Consider the following 19552-nt stretch of genomic DNA (forward strand, 5'->3'; position numbering starts at 1 on the left):
CACACAGTAAGTATGTGACATCAATTTTTGTAATGAGATCAAAATAGCATATCCTGGAATACTCAGTATTTTTTCACTGGAATTTGGTTAAGTCATAATTGTTCTTATACCTAAGAGCTTCAGCTAGAAATTCCTCTGCATGTTCTAAAATATTCCCCCAATTTGATGAGACATAAGCAATCAAAGCGAGACTGGAGGAACCCGAAAAATCACATCCGCACTCAACTATGATTTCACTTTGTAACTGTCACTCTCACTTTTAACTCACCACACAGCTATTTGACCTGGAAAGAGAATATACACTTGCCTTGTCACTCACTCCTATTGTTTCTAAACGTAGCTGAAAATTGTATACAGGAGGTTAACCAAAAGATTCATTTTCTAAGTTGAAGTACTTCAATTAGTCCATCCTTCTCCACAGGAGATTTGCAGTGTAGTCCCGTGCACCACGGACGCTCCAGTTTAGTTCTGACAATAACTACTAAGTCCTGCAACTGATCTGAGATCCCTTGACCAAAATCAAATATGAAAAAACAAAAAAAAAAAGACAAAATATCAGGTTGAATGCTTACCTCTGTTCCCGAGTGTTGATCCTTAATAACATCCATCTGTCTCTTAAATAGTTCTAATATAGCCTGGTAGACCAGTTCATACTGTTCCTGAAAAGCATCACACACCAAAACAAATGAAAACAAACAAGAAACTTGGTGAAGCACAGAACCAGAGTTCAGGACTGTGCACATCCGTCAAATCCTAGCATAGCCGACCTGGAGAGACCATCAACCGCAGTTTCATTGTAGTGCCCTTATGTTTGCGTGGCCCATTCGGATTGCAGAGCACTTCTAGGCCACTAGAAACAGCTAAATATTTGATCTTCTACCTCTAAATATACAAGGGCCTTCCAGCATGGTTTACGTTCTGATCCACTTTTCTCACTTTTCTTTCCCTCCACCCCGCCCCCTTCCAATCTTGTTTTCCTGGCTCACATTTTAAACGTTTTGTTTGACCCTGGATGCCTTTTTTGGTCAGGCACCATCTTTTCTGGAAAAAGGGGGATTGATGGCGGTCGATGGGTAGATAGATAGCTTCAATACATATCCTTCACTTGACCCTGACAATTGATCTCCAAAGTAGGTAGGCTGTTATCCCTGTTTACACTTTGGGCAAGGTCGTTCAGCGGTAATTTCCAGACTTGGATTCGAACCTGAATCTTCTGACTCTTAGTTTAGCGTGCCTAGATCAAGCCGCTGAAATTCCCTCTTAGTGAAGACACCGAAGAAAAGTAGACCACCCAAGAGAGTCTGGAAATTTGTGCTTGTAAAAGGATTTCACTGTGGAGAAATGACACCACCACCATTACAGGGTCGGCTTGGGGGTGGGGGTTGGTTCTGTCATGGGACCTGCTCTAACACTTGATTTTGGATCTACTTCTCATCTGAAAGAGCCTCAGCAGGGTTTTCCTGGCACGTCACACAATCCTATACAAATAAAGCACAACTTTTGCCATTTATAATTTTAGCAGGAGAACCATACAGAGTCCTTATCACCCAACACATCTATTGGCACACTCTTCCATTTTTTTTAAGAAGAGAGAAAAATCAGACAGGAAGTGCTCAGCTGGTTACAGTGCTATTTCCTGGTGAGAGTGGTGTCAGAAAAAGCAGCGACAACTGGTAAGGGATTTGTTCAGCTAGTTGTTGATAATGCCAACATGTGAAGGCTAACCGGAAATCGTTTCCTCTGTCTTCCGACCTTTACAAGGAGGCCGGAAATGGGCTTTCTCTGTAATGGGGTAGGATTTTATTGATTGATTCAGTATTACAATGTAATATTAGACAGCTAGGTTGCATTCTTCCCGGGGTCTTCAGAAATTTACATGGATCAGCCTGCTTTTAAGTCCGGTGGTTCTAAACCAGCCAGTGCTTTCATTTCACAAAAACTTTTTCCCTCAGGTTGAATATAGAAAACACCTACAGTCGACACTCGAAAAAAAATTTTGTTTTTCCACTAGCTATTAGTGGAAAACCTGTGTGGGCCAAACAGAAGGCTTATATTACAATAGCTCTTCATTTTTTCCCCTCAATTCACAAATGCCAGATGAAAATATCTGAAGTGCCACTGTCGATTATTTTACCTCCAACTCTATGTGCAGGTTCATTTATAAGTGCTTGAAACACATCAGGGTCTTGCTATTTAAGCGGTAGAAAGTAGTTCTAACAAATTATGTCAATGTGTCTATCACTTAATATCAATAAATACTTGGTGAATGAATGAATGGTTGAAAGCTAAACTCCATCTTAAAGATGGAGACCATCTTTTTAGAAATGTAGGTAAAATTATTGGTGTAGAAATCTGGGTGAAATTAATATTGTAGAGAGTGAGAGATCTTTGCTGGGAATGTTTCTTCTAGGCGGTGGAACTTGAGCAGGAGAGGAGAGAACAAAACAGGAGAAGAACATTCCTAATGCAATGAATGAGGGTGAGCCCTTTGGGGTGGATGAAAATATTGTGTGACATATGTAACCCTGTATATAGTATAATTATAATTATGGTTTTTAAAGTATGCTTACGGTAAGGATCAGGAGAGACTACAGAAAAATAGTAATCGTGGCCACCCCTAGGTGAGAGGAGTATGGTTGCTTTTATTTTTATTTTTCATCAAGTCAAAAAATGAGTATACAGACTGCATTCTCCAGATTCTGTTACCACTTCCTGAAGTCGAAATGACAAATCTTTGATTTTTCTACAGTTTCAGAGGTGAATTACTGCTACAAATAACTTCAAGTTAACCTGACCCAACTATTTCTTTCAAATCAATCAAACAGCTTGTGGAATTCTTTCAACATTCTTTATAAGAAATGTTGCATTGCTTTCTTAATATTTTCTGCACAGACAGTAAAATACAAGGAATGAGAGGAATTTGACCCAAGGCAAGGGATACAAGAAAAATACTGATCCATTCAGAGTTCGAGGAAGTGCAAACGGGCTAGTGCACCTATGAGTAAACTGGTGGTAGAGCTAGGCAGTCAGCTGTGCTGTTTTACCTTCCTATTGACCAGAGAGACGTAGCAAGACTGACACATGTCATGATCCATTCACCACAGCTGCATACCTGAGTTTGAACAAAGGAAGGCCTTTGCGTTCGCATTTCCTGGATCAAACTAAAAACACTGAAATTCTCAGGAAGTATCTATGAAATAAAAGGAAAAAAAATATATCTTACTCCTTTGTTCCTTAGCCTTGTTACTAAATTATTTCTCCCAGCCTCGTCACTCTCATGATATCTCCTCTCCCAACAGAAGATAATATCCGAAAAAGAATGCATTTTTAAAATAAATGAGATTTCTCATCACTTGCAGCATGATTTAGAGCCCGGTATTTTCCCCAGAAAAGATTGAAGAAGCTCTTGAGAATGATTTCACATGGGGTGATCAAACGTCTGAAGTTAAAAATATAATGAGGGAGAAGGCTCAGATGAGTGTGAGAATTTTATGAATAAAAGAAATTGGCAGATGGATTTAAAGCCCATATTTCAACCTTCCCACTTCCTATTAGACTTTTTAAAATGACTTAGAGATTGGAACACAAGGTTTGATTGTGGTAGATTGAGTCCATCCACTAAAGTAGTTTGGGTAAAGGAAGGGTAACTGTGGAATTTGGGTCAGTGATTCTCAAACACGCATCTGAAGCGCCTGGAGAGCTTGCTGCCTTCCCCCCCCCCCCCCCCCCCCCCGCCCCCAGAGTTTTTGCTTCAGTCCATCCAAGGCAGGGCCCAAGGTTTTGCATTTCTAACAAGTTCTCAGGTCATGCCGATGCTGCTTGCCTGGGAACCACACTTAGAGAACCACCAACCCAGGGCCTAATTTAATCATCTGACAAAGCAGGTCAACAGTGAATATTCTAGAAAAGATGAGTCATGGAGATAGATGTCTGGAAGAACCAAACAATTCCTGAGTCTGAAAGTAGCAGGGTAAGCAAACAGGAAGTGCCTGCAGAGAGAAACTCACCCCATCTTTTAGCAACATCCAGGTGTAATCAAGAGCACAGATAACACCAGTCCTTCCACAGCCGGCACTGAAATGAAAGATCACAGGAGCACGTGTAGTTGCAGAGCCTGGATCACTGACGGCAGCTGGGAAATGTCACCAGCAGATTGAGGAAGGAGAAATCTAGAGGCAACGAAACGGTCCAACCCCGCCCCCCACGCCCCATTTCCCAGAGCATGTTTGTCAGTTGCCACATGCCCACACCGAACCTCAGGACAGAGCCTAGGCGACTTCTCTCAGCAAGAGTCTCTAGAGCTGCACTGTTCCCAAGGAACTTGTCAGAAAATATTAATTGAGGGGCGCCTGGGTGGCACAGTCCTTAAGCGTCTGCCTTCGGCTCAGGGCGTGATCCCGGCGTTCTGGGATCGAGCCCCGCATCAGGCTCCTCTGCTTTGGAGCCTGCTTCTTCCTCTCCCACTCCCCCTGCCTGTGTTCCCTCTCTCGCTGGCTGTCTCTGTCAAATAAATAAATAAAATCTTTTAAAAAAAAAAAAGAAAGAAAATATTAATTGAATGCTCGGGTTGAATTTATTATGGTTTGTTTTTGCTATGGACCTGGCTCTTTCGATCACTCTCATTTCTAAGCTTCGTTCCTTTCTAATCAACTGGAAAAATCAAGACGAGGTTCAGGAGCCTACATCCTATGTGCTTGTACCACCTTAAATTCCAACAGAGTCCGTCTTCCTTCAGTTACAGCAGGAGTCCTGGCCAGACCGTGATATCTGGTTTGTTTGGGGTGGAAGTTTCACGGAACAGCATCATACCTGCAGTGAATGCATATGGGAACACTGTCGTCCTCTTGGTAAGACCGCACATCCCAGATGAGCTCAAGAATAGGGTCTATAGATGAAGGCACGTCATGGTCTGGCCAGTTCTTGTAATGAAACTGGTAGATAGTTCGAGTTTCCTATAAAAAATAGCCAGAATTAAAGGAGAGTTCAGTGTTAGGACCCCACCTCATTCTACCACAAGATCTCTCTCCTGTTGGCAATTTATGCTGCTTTCTTCTCTATAGGCCTCTGGGGACCACACGCCTTCTGAGAACAATTAAAAGTGATTTCAGGTCACTGACTATTGCTCTTTCCCTATCTGCCCCACTCACAAGAGGAGGTAGAGATGTAGTCCAACCCAGAGCTTCCCAACTGGTGTGCTTCGCTGGTTCAAGTGGGGCACAGGCATGCTGATATATTAAACCCCTTTGCCGTAGAGACACTGGGCGATGTGAGCTCTCAAGTTGGTTCCCAGCCTCTATTCACCTCACAGCCTCTATTCATTCTACAAAAATTCTCATTTTATAAGTGTGCCATGGTGTGTAATAGATTGGGGAATAGAGGTTACGCCAAAGGTCTCTTTTGCATATGAAGATTTATCCAGAACATGAAAGGCCCCACCACTCCCTATCATCTTGAGCCCGGCCCGAGTCATACATATGTATTTGCCTCTGTGGGCTCTTGAGTTTACCACTCCGGGTCTATACTTACACTATTGAACTTGGCTTTTAGAGTCCTGATTATGTAATCAGATTTTCTATTTTCAGCTTCCTAAGAAGTAAATTCAAATATTAGTTATTTCAAAGACTAATGTTCAAAAACTAGTCTCTATAAAGTAGACCTTGGATCATCTGCTCAGCCAGAACGGAAGCAGGCATCATACTCACACAGGATATGGAGAAGGGGCCAACTTGCCGCGGTAGCTCTCCTGGCTCAGTCCAATAGCGCTCACACTTTTTCTGTTGCACAAAGCAGAATGTCATGACTTCCCTCCGGATATTCTAGTCTCTTCTGGGTAACAAAACCCACTCCCTCATTCAGAAGCAAATTCAGCTCTGCGTCCTCACCTACTAAAGCAAGGCTGCACAAGCTAAGTGTAGCTTGTTTTTTTGTTGTTGTTAAAGATTTTATTTATTTATTTATTTATTTATTTGAGAGAGAGCACGAGGGGGTTAGAGAGGGGCAGTGGGAGAGGAACAAGCAGACTCCCCACTGAGCAGGAAGCCCAACTGGACTGAGCAGGGGCTCGATCCCGGGACCCTGAGGTCATGACCTGAGCCGAAGGTAGGTGCTTAATGAACGGAGCCAGTCAGGTGCCCCTGAAAGCTTGGTTCTAACTAGAATTATGAATGTCAACAGTAGGTAAGAAGAGTTTCTATTCAACAGAAACATAATGTGAATTACCCATGCAGTTTTCTAATAGCCACATTCAAAAATGAAAAATATGAGAGTAATTTTAATAATACATCTTAGCCCAGTATATCAAAAAAACATGTAATCAATATAAAACATATATTTGATACTTGACATTTCTTATCTCGGTCTTCAAAACTCAGGTGTATTTCATATTTACAGCACATCTCAATACCCTAAATTACCATTGGAAACATCTCCTTTCCATTTAGAGTTCATCAAATGGATAGTAGAGAAAGATTCACATACCCGAGTTGTTAGAAACATGAAGTTTTCCAAACACTGAATTGGAAAACTGAGTCTTTAAATTTAAGCTCACCAAAATGAAATGAAATAAAATTGAGTTCCCTGGGTGCACTAGCCCTGTTTCAAGGGCTCGTTAGCCACATGTGGCTAGTGGATGTCATGCTGGACAGCACAGGGTTAGAAGTGCTGTCAGTTAAAGATGTCTGATTAATAAAAGTGGGAAAGTGAATCATTACTCTAAAAACGTATCTTATCTTTAACGTAGACAGCCTACTGGGAAAGTGGACAAAAGGAGTTCTTAGGGGTAAGAAAGACTTGACAGTCATTTGGCATTCCCAAACTGACAGCTAGCAAGATGAGGATAATTTTTAAGTAGGCACACTTAAGAATAGTTCTGCAACCAACTCTTCCCCTTCTCTCCCCTTTATCTTTAGGTTCACCAGAGGGCGACTCACCTTCCCCATCTCAAACTCCATGCATGCCATAACAATGATCTAAGGGGACGAAATAGAGCATTGATGTAGTTAGAAAGAGCAGTGCATACCTGGGTCCCAGAATCATTGTTTTTTTTCTGTGTTGTTTGTTTTTTAACCCCCAAAAGAAATCTTGGTAAATGATTAAATGTTGCTCCCACCCTTCTCTCTGCCCTCGCTTCCCTTTTCTCTATTCAAATCAGTAAATTCCTGTTAACAAATGAACCTGTCAAGACATGAACTTTCATTTCCTTGAATAAGGGTGACATTGTGATTTTGACAAAAATTTGCTTGAACACTGAAATCCTAGCGGCTGACCCCAAAAGGCCCCGATTTTAATGTAGAGGAAACCTCAGTCACATATCCTGACACCCTCCCCACCCCATCCCTAACAACTACAGAACAGAGGAACCAAACAGCTCTGCCCTTACCAGGACACTGTATTCCCAGATCATCCTCCAGAAGTCCAGGAGAGTTGTAGACAAGGGTCCCTGGGTGGCAATATAACCCTTGGGTCCATAAACTCCCTAAAGGGGAACAGAAATTATATGGGATGACTACGAATAAAGCCTCTTCCTCCTGTCTCGTATCCCCTCCTCCTTTGTTTAGGTACCTAGAGAAATATGGTCTAGAATACCAACCCTTTGTTTAGATACCTAGAGACCTGCAGCATACAGGGTATACCTTAATGAAGTTGGCGTTGATGTAGTTGGAATCTTCATCTGAGGTTATCAGGGACAGCTCTACCCGGCTGTGATCATCTATAATACAAAAGACAGACACAGTGTAACTAAAAGGACTTAGTCGTAGGATTTACTGTAAGTCAGGACATAGTGCTGTGAATAGTGGATGCTTGGAAGTGTTTGGTGAGTGAGTGAGTGAGCGAGTGAGTGAATGTTCTTCTGTGGTTGTTAATAGTACAAACTAATTTGTCAGAGCATTGTCCGGGCTTAGGAACAGCAGGCAATGGGTCAAAAGAGATAAGAATTACTGAATTTGGGAGAAGGTACAAGCTCATAGGGAGAAATGAAACTTACAGGGCAAGATATCCTTGTATCTGTTTTTCTTGATGTTCGTGGGGATCTCGGCCACAGTTGTGGGATAGGTTTTGTCTGCCTTGTACTTGGTGGATTGTCTTTTCAGCTTCTGTAATAAAATTCCAAAAATGAGATCCTCCTAGGGTACAGAGGTGAGAGGCTGTCTCTGGACAGCTTTCCTTCTCTTCTGCCCAAACAGTCCCCTTTTTGCCATTTGTAGCACCTTCTAGAACTACCTCTAATTCAGGACAGAGTCCTAGAGCATAAGGTCAGCAGACTTTAGTTTGGAGAAGTGAAAGGATCACACTTACAGCAGCTGAGCCACAAATAGCTAAAACCTAGGGGTGAAACTGGTGAATATTTTAGAAGTCAGTGTCTTTTGAAAACAAACTATATGCCCCACACAAACGTCAGATACTAAACGTTTACCTTCTTTACGGCTACTACAGGGCTATTGTAGACAGAAATGGAGCGTAAGCCGAATAAGATCTCCCTATATCTAGCAAAATTTCAAAGATTGCAGTCCCGAAAGCAGTCCTTTTGTTTATATGACCCAAACTGCAAGCCTACCCCTCAACCAAAGAATGTCTGAGTAGTATCACAGTCTGTTGGTAGAATGTGATCTAGGCCAGGCTGGCAGAATATGGTTCAGCAAGATTCCTCAAGGGAGTGAAGTAACTCCTTGAAATTACTCCCATTTTCCAATATTCTACCATAGACCAGACTTTCAGGTCAGAGAAAATCATAGTTCCTCTTCAGCTTTTAGGGAATTGGCCTCATCCCAGACTTTGTTTAACTCCCTTATCATTTAAAGAAACTGCTTTTAATACAGCTGATGTCTGTGAAGCCTTACTCAATCTGAGAAAGAAAAGGGGGGAACATCTGTGATAGCTGACACATATTTGTTGAATTGAACTACAGAAAAAAAATTTCATTATCTACCCACTATTTAATGGTGGATCGATCGCGTGAAGAGCATTAACTACTTCCTATAGGTCCGATCCCTCAAGATCTCCTCAGTCTTTTTTCTCTTTGATTTCCTCTTTGAAATCTCTTCCTCTGGGCCCATACTAGTCTACATTATCTGGTTCACCTCCTTCTCTTCCTTCTTGTTCCATGTCTACTCTTTCTCACTGGCTCTCTGTTTCTGCCTTCCTGCTATGAGTTCCCCAAAGTTCCAAAGTCAAGTCCTCAACTTTCTGTTCTTCTCTTGCTACGTACATTCGCTCCAGGATACCATATACTCTTAGAGAAGGCATACCAGTGGGAGGGTTTAAAATTTATTTACCTGATTCAAAATTTAATTATAGTTTCGGGGCGCCTGGGTGGCACAGCAGTTAAGCGTCTGCCTTCGGCTCAGGGTGTGATCCCGGCGTTATGGGATCGAGCCCCACATCAGGCTCCTCCGCTATGAGCCTGCTTCTTCCTCTCCCACTCCCCCTGCTTGTGTTCCCTCTCTCACTGGCTGTCTCTATCTCTGTCAAATAAATAAATAAAATCTTTAAAAAAAATTAATTATAGTTCCAACCCCGATCGAGAAATCTCAAATTTCTTTTTTTTTTTTAAAGATTTTATTTTTTTATTTGACAGAGAGAGACAGCCAGCGAGAGAGGGAACACAAGCAGGGGGAGTGGGAGAGGAAGAAGCAGGCTCCCAACAGAGGAGCCCGATACGGGGCTTGATCCCAGGACCCTGGGATCATGTCCCAGGCCGAAGGCAGATGCTCAATGACTGAGCCACCCAGGTGCCCCGAAATCTCAAATTTCTATATGGAGATTCGATTACAAAGTTCCAGTTCTGAATTCCTGACCATGTCCTAGACCTTTCCACTTTCACTTATTATTAGAGCCTCAGAGTTGCCACATTTCAAACTAAAATCAGTATTGTTCCCGCTGTCAAAGCCACTGGCATTACCCTTATCCCAGGCAACTATACCCTGGAAATTGAGAGTCACTTGTGGTTTCCTGTTTCTAACAATTCCCACCTCTCACTGTGTCAGCAAGTTCAACTGATTCTTCCCATGTCGTATCTTGCATTGACCTTTGTTCCTATCTCCACCACAGGTATCTTAATTAAGACCCTCTACCTTAAAACTTGAACCAGTCCAGTTGCTTCTTAACTCACCTTCATGCTTTTCTGTCTTTCCTCATCCAAATTCATTGAGGGACAATTATGCCAAATTAATCTTACTAAAATATTGCTTTCTTTTTCTCTCTCATGCCCAAAACAACTTCAGTGAAACCACCCCCCGCCTTGCTACTGGGAAAGAGCCCAGACTCCTTGGCCAAGTACTTGAGATTCTCCCCAGTTGGATACCAAGCTAATTTTCCCATATTCCCCACAGTCCTAGAATTGTAAGGTACCTTAAGATTGACTTCCAGGAGACATCATATGTACTCCATAAATGTTTAATAACTGTAGGAAATAGGAATAAACAAATGACTTCAGGTACCTAAAATTCTTTTTATAAAATTTTTTAAAGATTTTATTTTTTATTTTTAAGTAATCTCTACACCCAATTTGGGGCTCGAACTCACAACCCTGAGACTAAGAGTCGCATGTTCCACTGACTGAGCCAGCCGGGTGCCCCAGGTTCCTAAAATTCTTAACCCAGACCTAGGGTGTGGTTCCGAGGGTTCATACCTCTCTGGTCACATGCATTTCCCTGCAATGACCTCATTGTCCACACATCCTTGCTTAGCCAATTTAACAGGCTAGCTTTCAGTCTATGTGAACTCTAACTAGAAAAATATATTTGAGGATGTTAGAAAAAATGTATTTAAGGGGCGCCCGGGTGGCTCAGTCGTTAGGCGCCTGCCTTCGGCTCAGGGCGTGATCCCGGCATTCTGGGATCGAGCCCCCCATCAGGCTCCTCTGCTGGGAGCCTGCTTCTTCCTCTCCCACTCCCCCTGCTTGTCTCTCTCTCACTGGCTGTCTCTGTGTCAAATAAATAAATAAATAAATCTTTTTTTAAAAAATGTATTTAAGGGGCACCCGGGTGTCTCAGTCGTTAAGTGTCTGCCTTCGGCTCAGGGCGTGATCCCGGCATTCTGGAATCGAGCCCCACATCAGGCTCCTTCACGGAGCCTGCTTCTTCCTCTCCCACTCTCCCTGCTTGTGTTCCCTCTCTTGCTGGCTGTCTCTCTGTCAAATAAATAAACAGAATCTTTTTTAAAAATGTATTTAAGATTGTCTAATAAAACAAGAAATATTTTTCCTTTAAAAAAAAAAGATTGACTTCCAGGCTCTTTTAAGATTATACAAATTGAGGGGCACCTGGGTGGCTCAGTTGGTTAAGAACCTGATCTTGATTTTGACTCTGGTCATGATCTCAGGGTCATGAGATCAAGCCCCGTGGTGGGCTCTGTGGGGAGCCTGCTTAAAATTCTCTCTCTCCCTCCCCCTCTGCCCCTCCCTGCTCCTTGTGTGTGCAGGCACCCTCTCTCTCTAAAATATATATATATATATATATATACACACACACACACAAATTGATGTCACTGTCAATTATGTGTAGTATCATTACTTTAAAACTATGGCTTTCCTTTTCTTTCTCATAAATGTATATCTGATACTGCTTTTGCATTTCTCAGCCAAGATTATGGTCTATTTTTTCCATGGGTTAAATAATAAAGAGAAATAAGGAAATAGAGAAATAACTTTCTTCGAGTGACTGGCAACAAGAAAAAATAAAAAAGAAGGGGGCTGTTAATTATTGTTGCTTAGCTGCTATACTTTATACGGTGTTTTCACATAATTAGGATGTGTGTCTATCTGTAGGAGTTTACTTAAGGACGCACACTTATAACTACATCATTTAAAAAAATGGGTGAGGAAGGGAGAGCCTAAAACCAAGGTACGATGACACGGAGAGAGATAAAATAAAGGTCGTAGAGAACAGAAATTTGCTCCAATAAATCATCCAAATCCATCCTTAGATTTCAAGATCAGCTCTGGATAACTTGATGAAAAGCTGGGGTCATGAGATGTTTGTTAGCTGGCAGTTCACAACACAAAGAAGTCCAAATATCTAGAAGCTAATTAAATTGATACTTTCCAAATAATACATGATCACTCAATTATTATACCACCTCAGAGTATGGGAATGCAAGCCTTTTCCAACTGAGGATGACGAATGGGACAGACAGCCAGTGCCTGCTTCGTTGCTGGGCCACAAATACCAGCATGTGGTGTTTAACGACCAGCTTTTCTGTTTCTAGAAGTAGATCAGACACAGGCCACCTGTCACAAAGCCAGCATACGGTCATTTCTGAAGTTCTAGTTTCTTACCATGGTTTGAAGTCCTGTGGATTTGCAGCATTAGATTTAGGGGGAGAGATGCTGAACTGAAAATGATATGGTATATTTTCACAACAAGATGGATGCAAGTGGGCTAGTTTGGGAATTTAACCAAGGACGGGCCACAGGCACATGGGAGACTACAAAAGACTCCCACTCAAGTTATACCGATTTTTCAGCTGTCTCTGCTCTTACGCATCCTTGGAATGATCACTTTTAGGTTGTCATTCCTTCCAGAGCTGCCGAAAAGATGTCAAGTCCCAGAGCTGCTCCTCTCAGAAATCTCCAGAACGTAGCCTAGTGCATACTCCTTGCTACCCTGTTTCTACTTGTTTGTTTTGCTTTGCTTACTTATGGAATGCTTCCAGAGAGAATGCTATAGACAAAAAGGCCTTTTTGTAAGATATGCTTCTCTTGATTTGGCAGAATGTCACAGATAAAGATTGTGAGTGTGTGAGTGTGTGAGTGTGTGTGTGTGTGTGGATGCATGAGCACATGCACTTGTAAACCTGTGCTTGTTCAGGGACACCTGGGGGGCTCTGTTGGTTAAGCATCTGCCTTCAGCTCAGGTCATGATCCCAGGGTCCTGGGATCAAGCCCCGCATTGGGCTCCCTGCTCAGCGGGGAGCCTGCTTCTCCCTCTGCCTGCCACTCCCCTTACTTGAGCTCTCTGTCTCTCTCTCTCTCTCTGATAAATAAATAAATAAAATCTTAAAAAAACAAAACCAAAAACCTGTTCGTGTTCAGCCGCCTTAACTGCCCCGTGCAACAATGGGACAGGATGGCTTTTTCTCCCCGACCCGTTCCTCCTTCTGGAGTCATCCTGCTGGATGATACAGGGAGATGCACTTTCGCCAAACATCACATAGGAGATGCCAATAGCCAAAGTGGGGTGAGTAAACCAAGAAGTTCAACTTTTTAGATACTTACAACGTGAAGTTATGACAATACGTGTGTGTTTTTTAATCCTGTGAATAACTGGAAATGGGGGACTGGACGATCCCTAGTGGGGGGGGATGGAGTTGAGAGGAATTTGCTTTAGAAGTGATGCAATATATTTATTCTGGTGGTAGCAGCAAAACAATTTTCACCTTCACGTGCACAAAAGTCAAGAAATGTTGATAAGTACATTCAAGCGATAGGTTGTTTCACACGAACGAGTCATTTCAGTTGGACAGATGTTTGTGCATGGGCTATGCAGGAGGTAGGTACTGTGTTCATGACTGCCCTGGTCGGATTGTTACTGTAAATAAATATAGAACTAGGATACTTCTAGATCTTCTCTGTGCAACTAAAACGTACCCATGCCTTCTCTGGTCTGTCTATGACAGGTCTCCAGAAGTTGCTACACTACCAGTCTGACCTCTAGTGTATTATAAACCAACATTACCGTGGCCTTCACGACTGGATGTATTCTATTAGGGCTCCCTGAATGCTCCACATTTAATAAATACGTCTTTGTAGTGGATAAATACAGTGTTTACTTTTTCTACAAAAATATCTCCTCCCCAAGAACCATAAAAATCACCACCCCTTTTTTCTTTTTACTTTTTCTTGTTTAGATGGAATCAAGCAACACTAAAAGAAAAATTTAAATATAGATTTCTTAAATAAAAAAGTAATGCATGTTCATTGAAGAAATTTTAGCATACAGAGAAGCAAAACAAAATTATAAAAACAACCTGTTATCCCACACTACCCAGAGTGAATCATTCCTAATATTTTATATTACATTCCAATCCTTTATCTGTGTGTGTAATAAAGATGGGATCACACCGCATATAGGGATTTGCAACTTGCTCTTTTTACTTATGAATTTGTGTTCTACATTTTTAGTGATGGCAGAGTGGTCTATTGTAGGGGGTGTGACATAAATTACTTAGCCTATTCCTTCATATTATTGCACATTTAAGGTGCTTCAATCTTCCTAAATAATAGTTCTAAACAATTATTACAGATGCCAAAACCTATACAAATATCTTTCATCATTTTCTTCAGATAAATTCTTAGGAGTGGTCAAAGAATTTGCCCACTATAAAGGCTTTTGAGTCATATTATCATATATATATATATATATATATATACACACACTATATATATATGATATATATATCAGAAATGGCATACAGGGGCGCCTGGGTGGCATAGCGGTTAAGCGTCTGCCTTCGGCTCAGGGCGTGATCCCGGCGTTATGGGATCGAGCCCCACATCAGGCTCCTCTGCTATGAGCCTGCTTCTTCCTCTCCCACTCCCCCTGCTTGTGTTCCCTCTCTCACTGGCTGACTCTATCTCTGTCGAATAAATAAATAAAATCTTTAAAAAAAAAAAAAAAAGAAATGGCATACAAACTTTGCCTCCAGAAAGGTTATAACAGCAGTGTTTGAAACTGCATTTTTCTGAACTCTGATCAACATTACGATTATAATGTTTTAAATATAGGGCCATCTGATAGGTTAAATGTTGTTGGTGGTGTTTTTGTTATTTGTACTTCTATTTGCAATTTCTTCACTCCAAAACGTTTTTTAGAAGGAGGAAGATACACCATAATCAAATTATCCTATCTACATGAAGCCATGTTCATATTCTGTATTCCCATCCAGTCTTTGTACAAATACTTGCGGGCATCCAATGAGCTCATATATGTATATTTTGCACAATTCTTGACATTTGCTAAGCTTTCACTTTTTATAAACAATTCATACTTTTACACATGCTTTCTTTTTTTTTTTAAGGTATTATTTATTTATTTGACAGAGAGAGAAAGTGCGAGCGCACAAGCGGGTGGAGCGGCAGGCGGAGGGAGAAGCAGAGCAGGGAGCCCAATGCGGGACTCAACCCCAGGACCCTGGGATCATGACCTGAGGCCAAAGGCCGTGCTTAGCCACCCAGGTGCCCCTTACGCATGTTTTCTAAATGAAAATGCTTCAACTGCCTCCAACATAGAAAAGTGTATCAAAGGAGTTTTAAACAAAATTGACCAGCATGTGGTATGCAGAACCAAGACTTGACCCATATTTCATACAATGGCTGAAATGTACATGCCATAAAACCACAATCAGCTGCAGTAATTGACCAAAGAGAATACCTATTCCTCTGCAAACTGTAATGTAGCTGATCACGAACGCACTAATGGAAGTAGATGGTCCTCATTAGCCTAGAAGACAAGACATCCGGCACTGTCACTGTGTCCCTAGTGCTGGCCAGGAAAGAATGGTGGCCACCAGCTTGAAGGTTCGGTTCGAACAACGAGGTGGAGACCATACCATCACAGTTGAGGCCACCAAAATCGCTACGCTCATCAGGCAACTTTCTGGTTATAGCTGGCTTCTCATGTAAGTTTTTCTCCAAACTACAGAACATGCTGTCAGTCAATGCAAATGACTACTCTGATAGTGATTTTTCTCCCTGAATAATTAATAAATTGGCATTCTTGTTTCTGGCGAATTTCTTATGTGTTTGCCTAGTCCTGATCAACTCTGGCATACTGACAAAACTGAATTTTTAGGCTAGCAAAACAGAAGCCAAGACACTGGACTGTGGTGATCCCAAATAGTTAATACCATCCTAGGTGACTGCGTGACCTTGCTCAGCGCGCGCTGTGATCACAACACGACAATAATTGCATATATCGGACCCTGATGGAATTCATAAAAATGATTAGAAAAAAATCAAGACCTGGCTACTTGTAACGAAATGGGTGGAATTTGTAAACATAATGTATAGTGAAAGACAGAAGACGTTAAACACACACACACACATACATAACGTGATTGCATTACATAGAGTTCCAAAACAGGTAAAACTAATCTCTACTGTTCAGTGATAGGCTTCAAAGCTATGCAGAAAAATAAAAAAATTCACAGAGAAAGGCAAATATCATATGATTTCATTTATATGTGGAATCTTAAAAAACAGAACAAACAATATGAAAAGAGAAATAGGCTCATAAATATTTAAAAAAAAACCAAAACACTAGTGGTTGCCAGAGGGGAGGGGTGGGGGGGATGGGCGAAATTGGTGGAGGGGATAATAAATAAATAAAAATCATAACAATTTCAGGGCAGCATTTACCTCTAATGTGGTGGGGGTTGGGGGTAGTTGTGATCCAGAAGGACACCAAGGGATTTCCAAGGTGTAGGTAATGTTTCTCCATCTGAGCTGTGCTTGGGTTCCTGCTTTATCCTAGTTGTTAAACTGTGTGTGTGTGTTTATTTTATTTAAGTTTTTATTTCTTTATTTGAGATAGAGAGAGAGAGGGAGCATGAGCACAAGCAGGGGGACAGGCAGAGGGGGAGAGAGAAACAGGCTCTCCGCTGAGCAGGGAGCCCGATGTGGGGCTAAATCCTAGAATCCTAGGATCATGACCTGAGCTGGAGGCAGACGCTTAACCGACTGAGCCACCCAGGCGTCCCGTGTGTGTTTATTTTTCTTTCTTTCTTTCTTTATTTTTTAGTAGGCTCCATGTGCAGAGTGGAGCCCAAATTGGGGCTTGAGCTCACCACTCTGAGATTGAGACCTGAGCTGAGACCAAGAGTCATTTGGTTAAGCAACCAAATGAGCCACCCAGGTGCCCCTCATGTGTGTGTTTAAAGCAATTTTCTTTGTACATGTTATACTACAATTTAAAGGGTTCAAACCAATGTATAAATTGGGGGCAACAGAGTCCGGGATCAGAAGGAGGGCTAAGAGCACAGCTTTAACAGGGGCGCCTGGGTGGCAGAGTCATTAAGTGTCTGCCTTTGGCTCAGGCTGTGATCCCAGAGTCCTGGGATTGAGCCCCAACATCAGGCTTCTCCACTGGGAGCCTGCCTCTTCCTCTCCTGCTCCCCCTGCCTGTGTTCCCTCTCTCGCTGGCTGTCTTTCTCTTTGTCAAATAAATAAATAAAATCTTAAAAAAAAAAAAAAAGCACAGCTTTAACAAATAGCTCTATTTCAAATCCAAGTTCCACCACTGAATGAACTGCATGACCTTAGACAAGTTGACCCTCAGTGTCTACTGCTTGCCAAACATGGGCTCGTCGCTGCGGATACCCAGATAAGCAGAACTAAGTGTGAGCCTTGTCTTTGTGGAGCTTCAGACTGATGGGAGAGCAGACGTTAATCAATCCCACAAAAAGATGTAAAATTGGAACTGTGATAAATGCTATGGAAACCTTAATAAGGCTGGGGGCAAAAAAGAGATATTAAAAAAAAAAAAAGATAGTGCTGATGAGAACATATTTGATGTATTTGGGGAGGTCAAGAAAGGCTTCTCTGAGGAAATGACTACCAAATTGAGATCTGAAGAATTACAAAGTGTTAACTAGGTAAAGAGCAGTATGAGGGAATATTCAAGGAAAGGGAACAGCATATGTGCAAAGGCCCTGTGGCAGAAGCAGCATGACAAGGACAAGACACTCAACATACTGTGGGAAGCTGGAGAAGCACTTGAGGGCTGGTCCGTGCAGGGCTTTGTTAGCCATTGTAAGGGATTCTTTGGGAAGTAAAGGAGGCTCTGCTTGTGAAGCACTTGAGCAGACCGTCTGGAACACACAGCTCCACAGGTTAGTCATTGTTGAAGGTAGATGAACAGAAAATTTATATGTGAAAATACAGGTTGAAAATAACCATGGAGTATAGAGTTGTGGAATCTCTATGTTGTACACCTAAAACTAATGTAACACTGTGTGTCAGCTGTCCTTTGATAGAAAGAAAGAAAGGAAGGAAGGGAGGGAGGGAGGGAGGGAGGAAAAGAAAGAAAGAGAAAGAAAGAAAGAAAGAAAGAAAGAAAGAAAGAAAGAAAGAAAGAAAGAAAGAAAAAGAAAGAAAGAGAAAGAAAGAAAGAAAGAAAAAGAAAGAGAAAGAAAGAAAGAAAGAAAGAAAGAAAGAAAGAAAGAAAGAAAGAAAGAAAGAAAGAAAGAAAGAAAAGAATCAGGAAAATTTTTGAGGCTCTGAAATCAAATAAAATTAACACAACAAAGTACTATTTTACACTAAATAAGGGGGGAGAAAAGCATGTTATGATGCAAGATAGAGGTTAAGGGCTTTTAATCAGGCCGGTTTCAAATCCTGACCTTGCCTTTCCATGGGTTAAGTGAAGATAATACTTTCCTCTTGGGCTTGTTGTAGTGATTAAGATCATATATGGTAAACCACTTATTGCCTAACATATGGTAAGCAGTCAAAAAGATTTATTTATTTTCTTGTGTCATTATTAAGACTAGCAAGGTGGTAAAGAAGATGATAAATTCAGACTTTGCAAGTTAGAGAAGCTCTTTGAAAAAACACATTTGGCAACACTTAGCCAATTAGATGCTAAGACTCTTTGACCCAGTAAGGATACTTTCGGGGATCTGGCCCCAGGATATAATTCAAAAGAAGAGAAAAACCACGTGGACAAGCACATTTACGGCATATGATGAATCGTGAAAAATTAGAAATAATCTAAATGTCCAAGAAAAGAAAAAATCAAATTACTTGGGTGTCTACCACACAACAGGCATTTTATGCATTTATTCTATTTTTCTCACAGCAATTCTGCGATGTGAATATTTATTTATTCCCACTCTTTAATGACTTTGTGCAAGGGCACAGAGCTAATGATTGGCAGAACCTAAATTCCAACTCGGGTTGATATGACACCAAAGTTGTTACAAATATAGATGGTAAAGCAAGATACTTGAACTTACATCTCTGTTCCGTCACTTATTAGCTCTCTGACCTTGAGCAAGTCAATTAACCTCTGTCTCAGTTTCCTCATCTATAAAATATACAGTACCTTCTTCAATCGTTGGGATATTGGTACTACGGTGAATTTATTTTAAGTTGCAATAATATTGTTCTATAAGAAAAACAACAACATGGGACCCCCGGGTGGCTCAGCCGGTTAAGCATTTGACTCTTGATTTCGGCTCCGGTCATGATCTCAGGGTCATGAGATTGAGCCCCGAGTCAGGGTCTGTGCTGAGAGGGGAGTCTGCTTGAGATTCTCTCTCTCCCTCTCTCTCTTCCCCTCCCCACCTCACTCACACACACTCTCTCTCTCTCAAAAGAAGAAAGAAACTATACTAACTGGGGACTTACGCCATTGCCTAAGGATTCATTTCACAGGCTCTGAACTAACAGACCCAGGTTACACTTCATGTCTGTGGCTGAACAGCGGCATGAGCTGTGGCCAATTACTTCACCTCTCAGAGCCTCAGTTTCCTCATCTGTAAGTCAGAGATCATAGCTACCTGATGGAGTCTTTTTTTAAATGAGTACTATATAAGATAATGAATGTGATGCTTC

The 19552-nt window shown here is 41.6% G+C and overlaps 1 protein-coding gene across 3 annotated transcripts in view; it reads right to left on the reverse strand.

Moving 5' to 3' along the window:
• Nucleotides 1-19552, reverse strand: part of PTPN22 (protein tyrosine phosphatase non-receptor type 22) — a 56127-nt gene that overhangs the window by 33478 nt on the left and 3097 nt on the right. For 2 of the 3 annotated variants that reach the window (XM_011223675.3, XM_002918245.4), the window contains exons 2-11: nt 7985-8093; nt 7632-7708; nt 7379-7474; nt 6930-6968; nt 5703-5774; nt 5527-5586; nt 4810-4952; nt 4008-4074; nt 3113-3190; nt 573-659 (exon numbers count right to left, since the gene is read on the reverse strand). In XM_011223675.3, the coding sequence (XP_011221977.1) occupies nt 573-659; nt 3113-3190; nt 4008-4074; nt 4810-4952; nt 5527-5586; nt 5703-5774; nt 6930-6968; nt 7379-7474; nt 7632-7708; nt 7985-8093 (828 nt within the window). The remainder of the gene's footprint in view (nt 1-572; nt 660-3112; nt 3191-4007; nt 4075-4809; nt 4953-5526; nt 5587-5702; nt 5775-6929; nt 6969-7378; nt 7475-7631; nt 7709-7984; nt 8094-19552) is intronic. The other variant, XM_034654130.1, reaches the window with a different exon arrangement.

This window comes from Ailuropoda melanoleuca, chromosome 2 (genome assembly GCF_002007445.2).
Source record: "Ailuropoda melanoleuca isolate Jingjing chromosome 2, ASM200744v2, whole genome shotgun sequence".
NCBI classification, from domain to species: domain Eukaryota; kingdom Metazoa; phylum Chordata; class Mammalia; order Carnivora; family Ursidae; genus Ailuropoda; species Ailuropoda melanoleuca.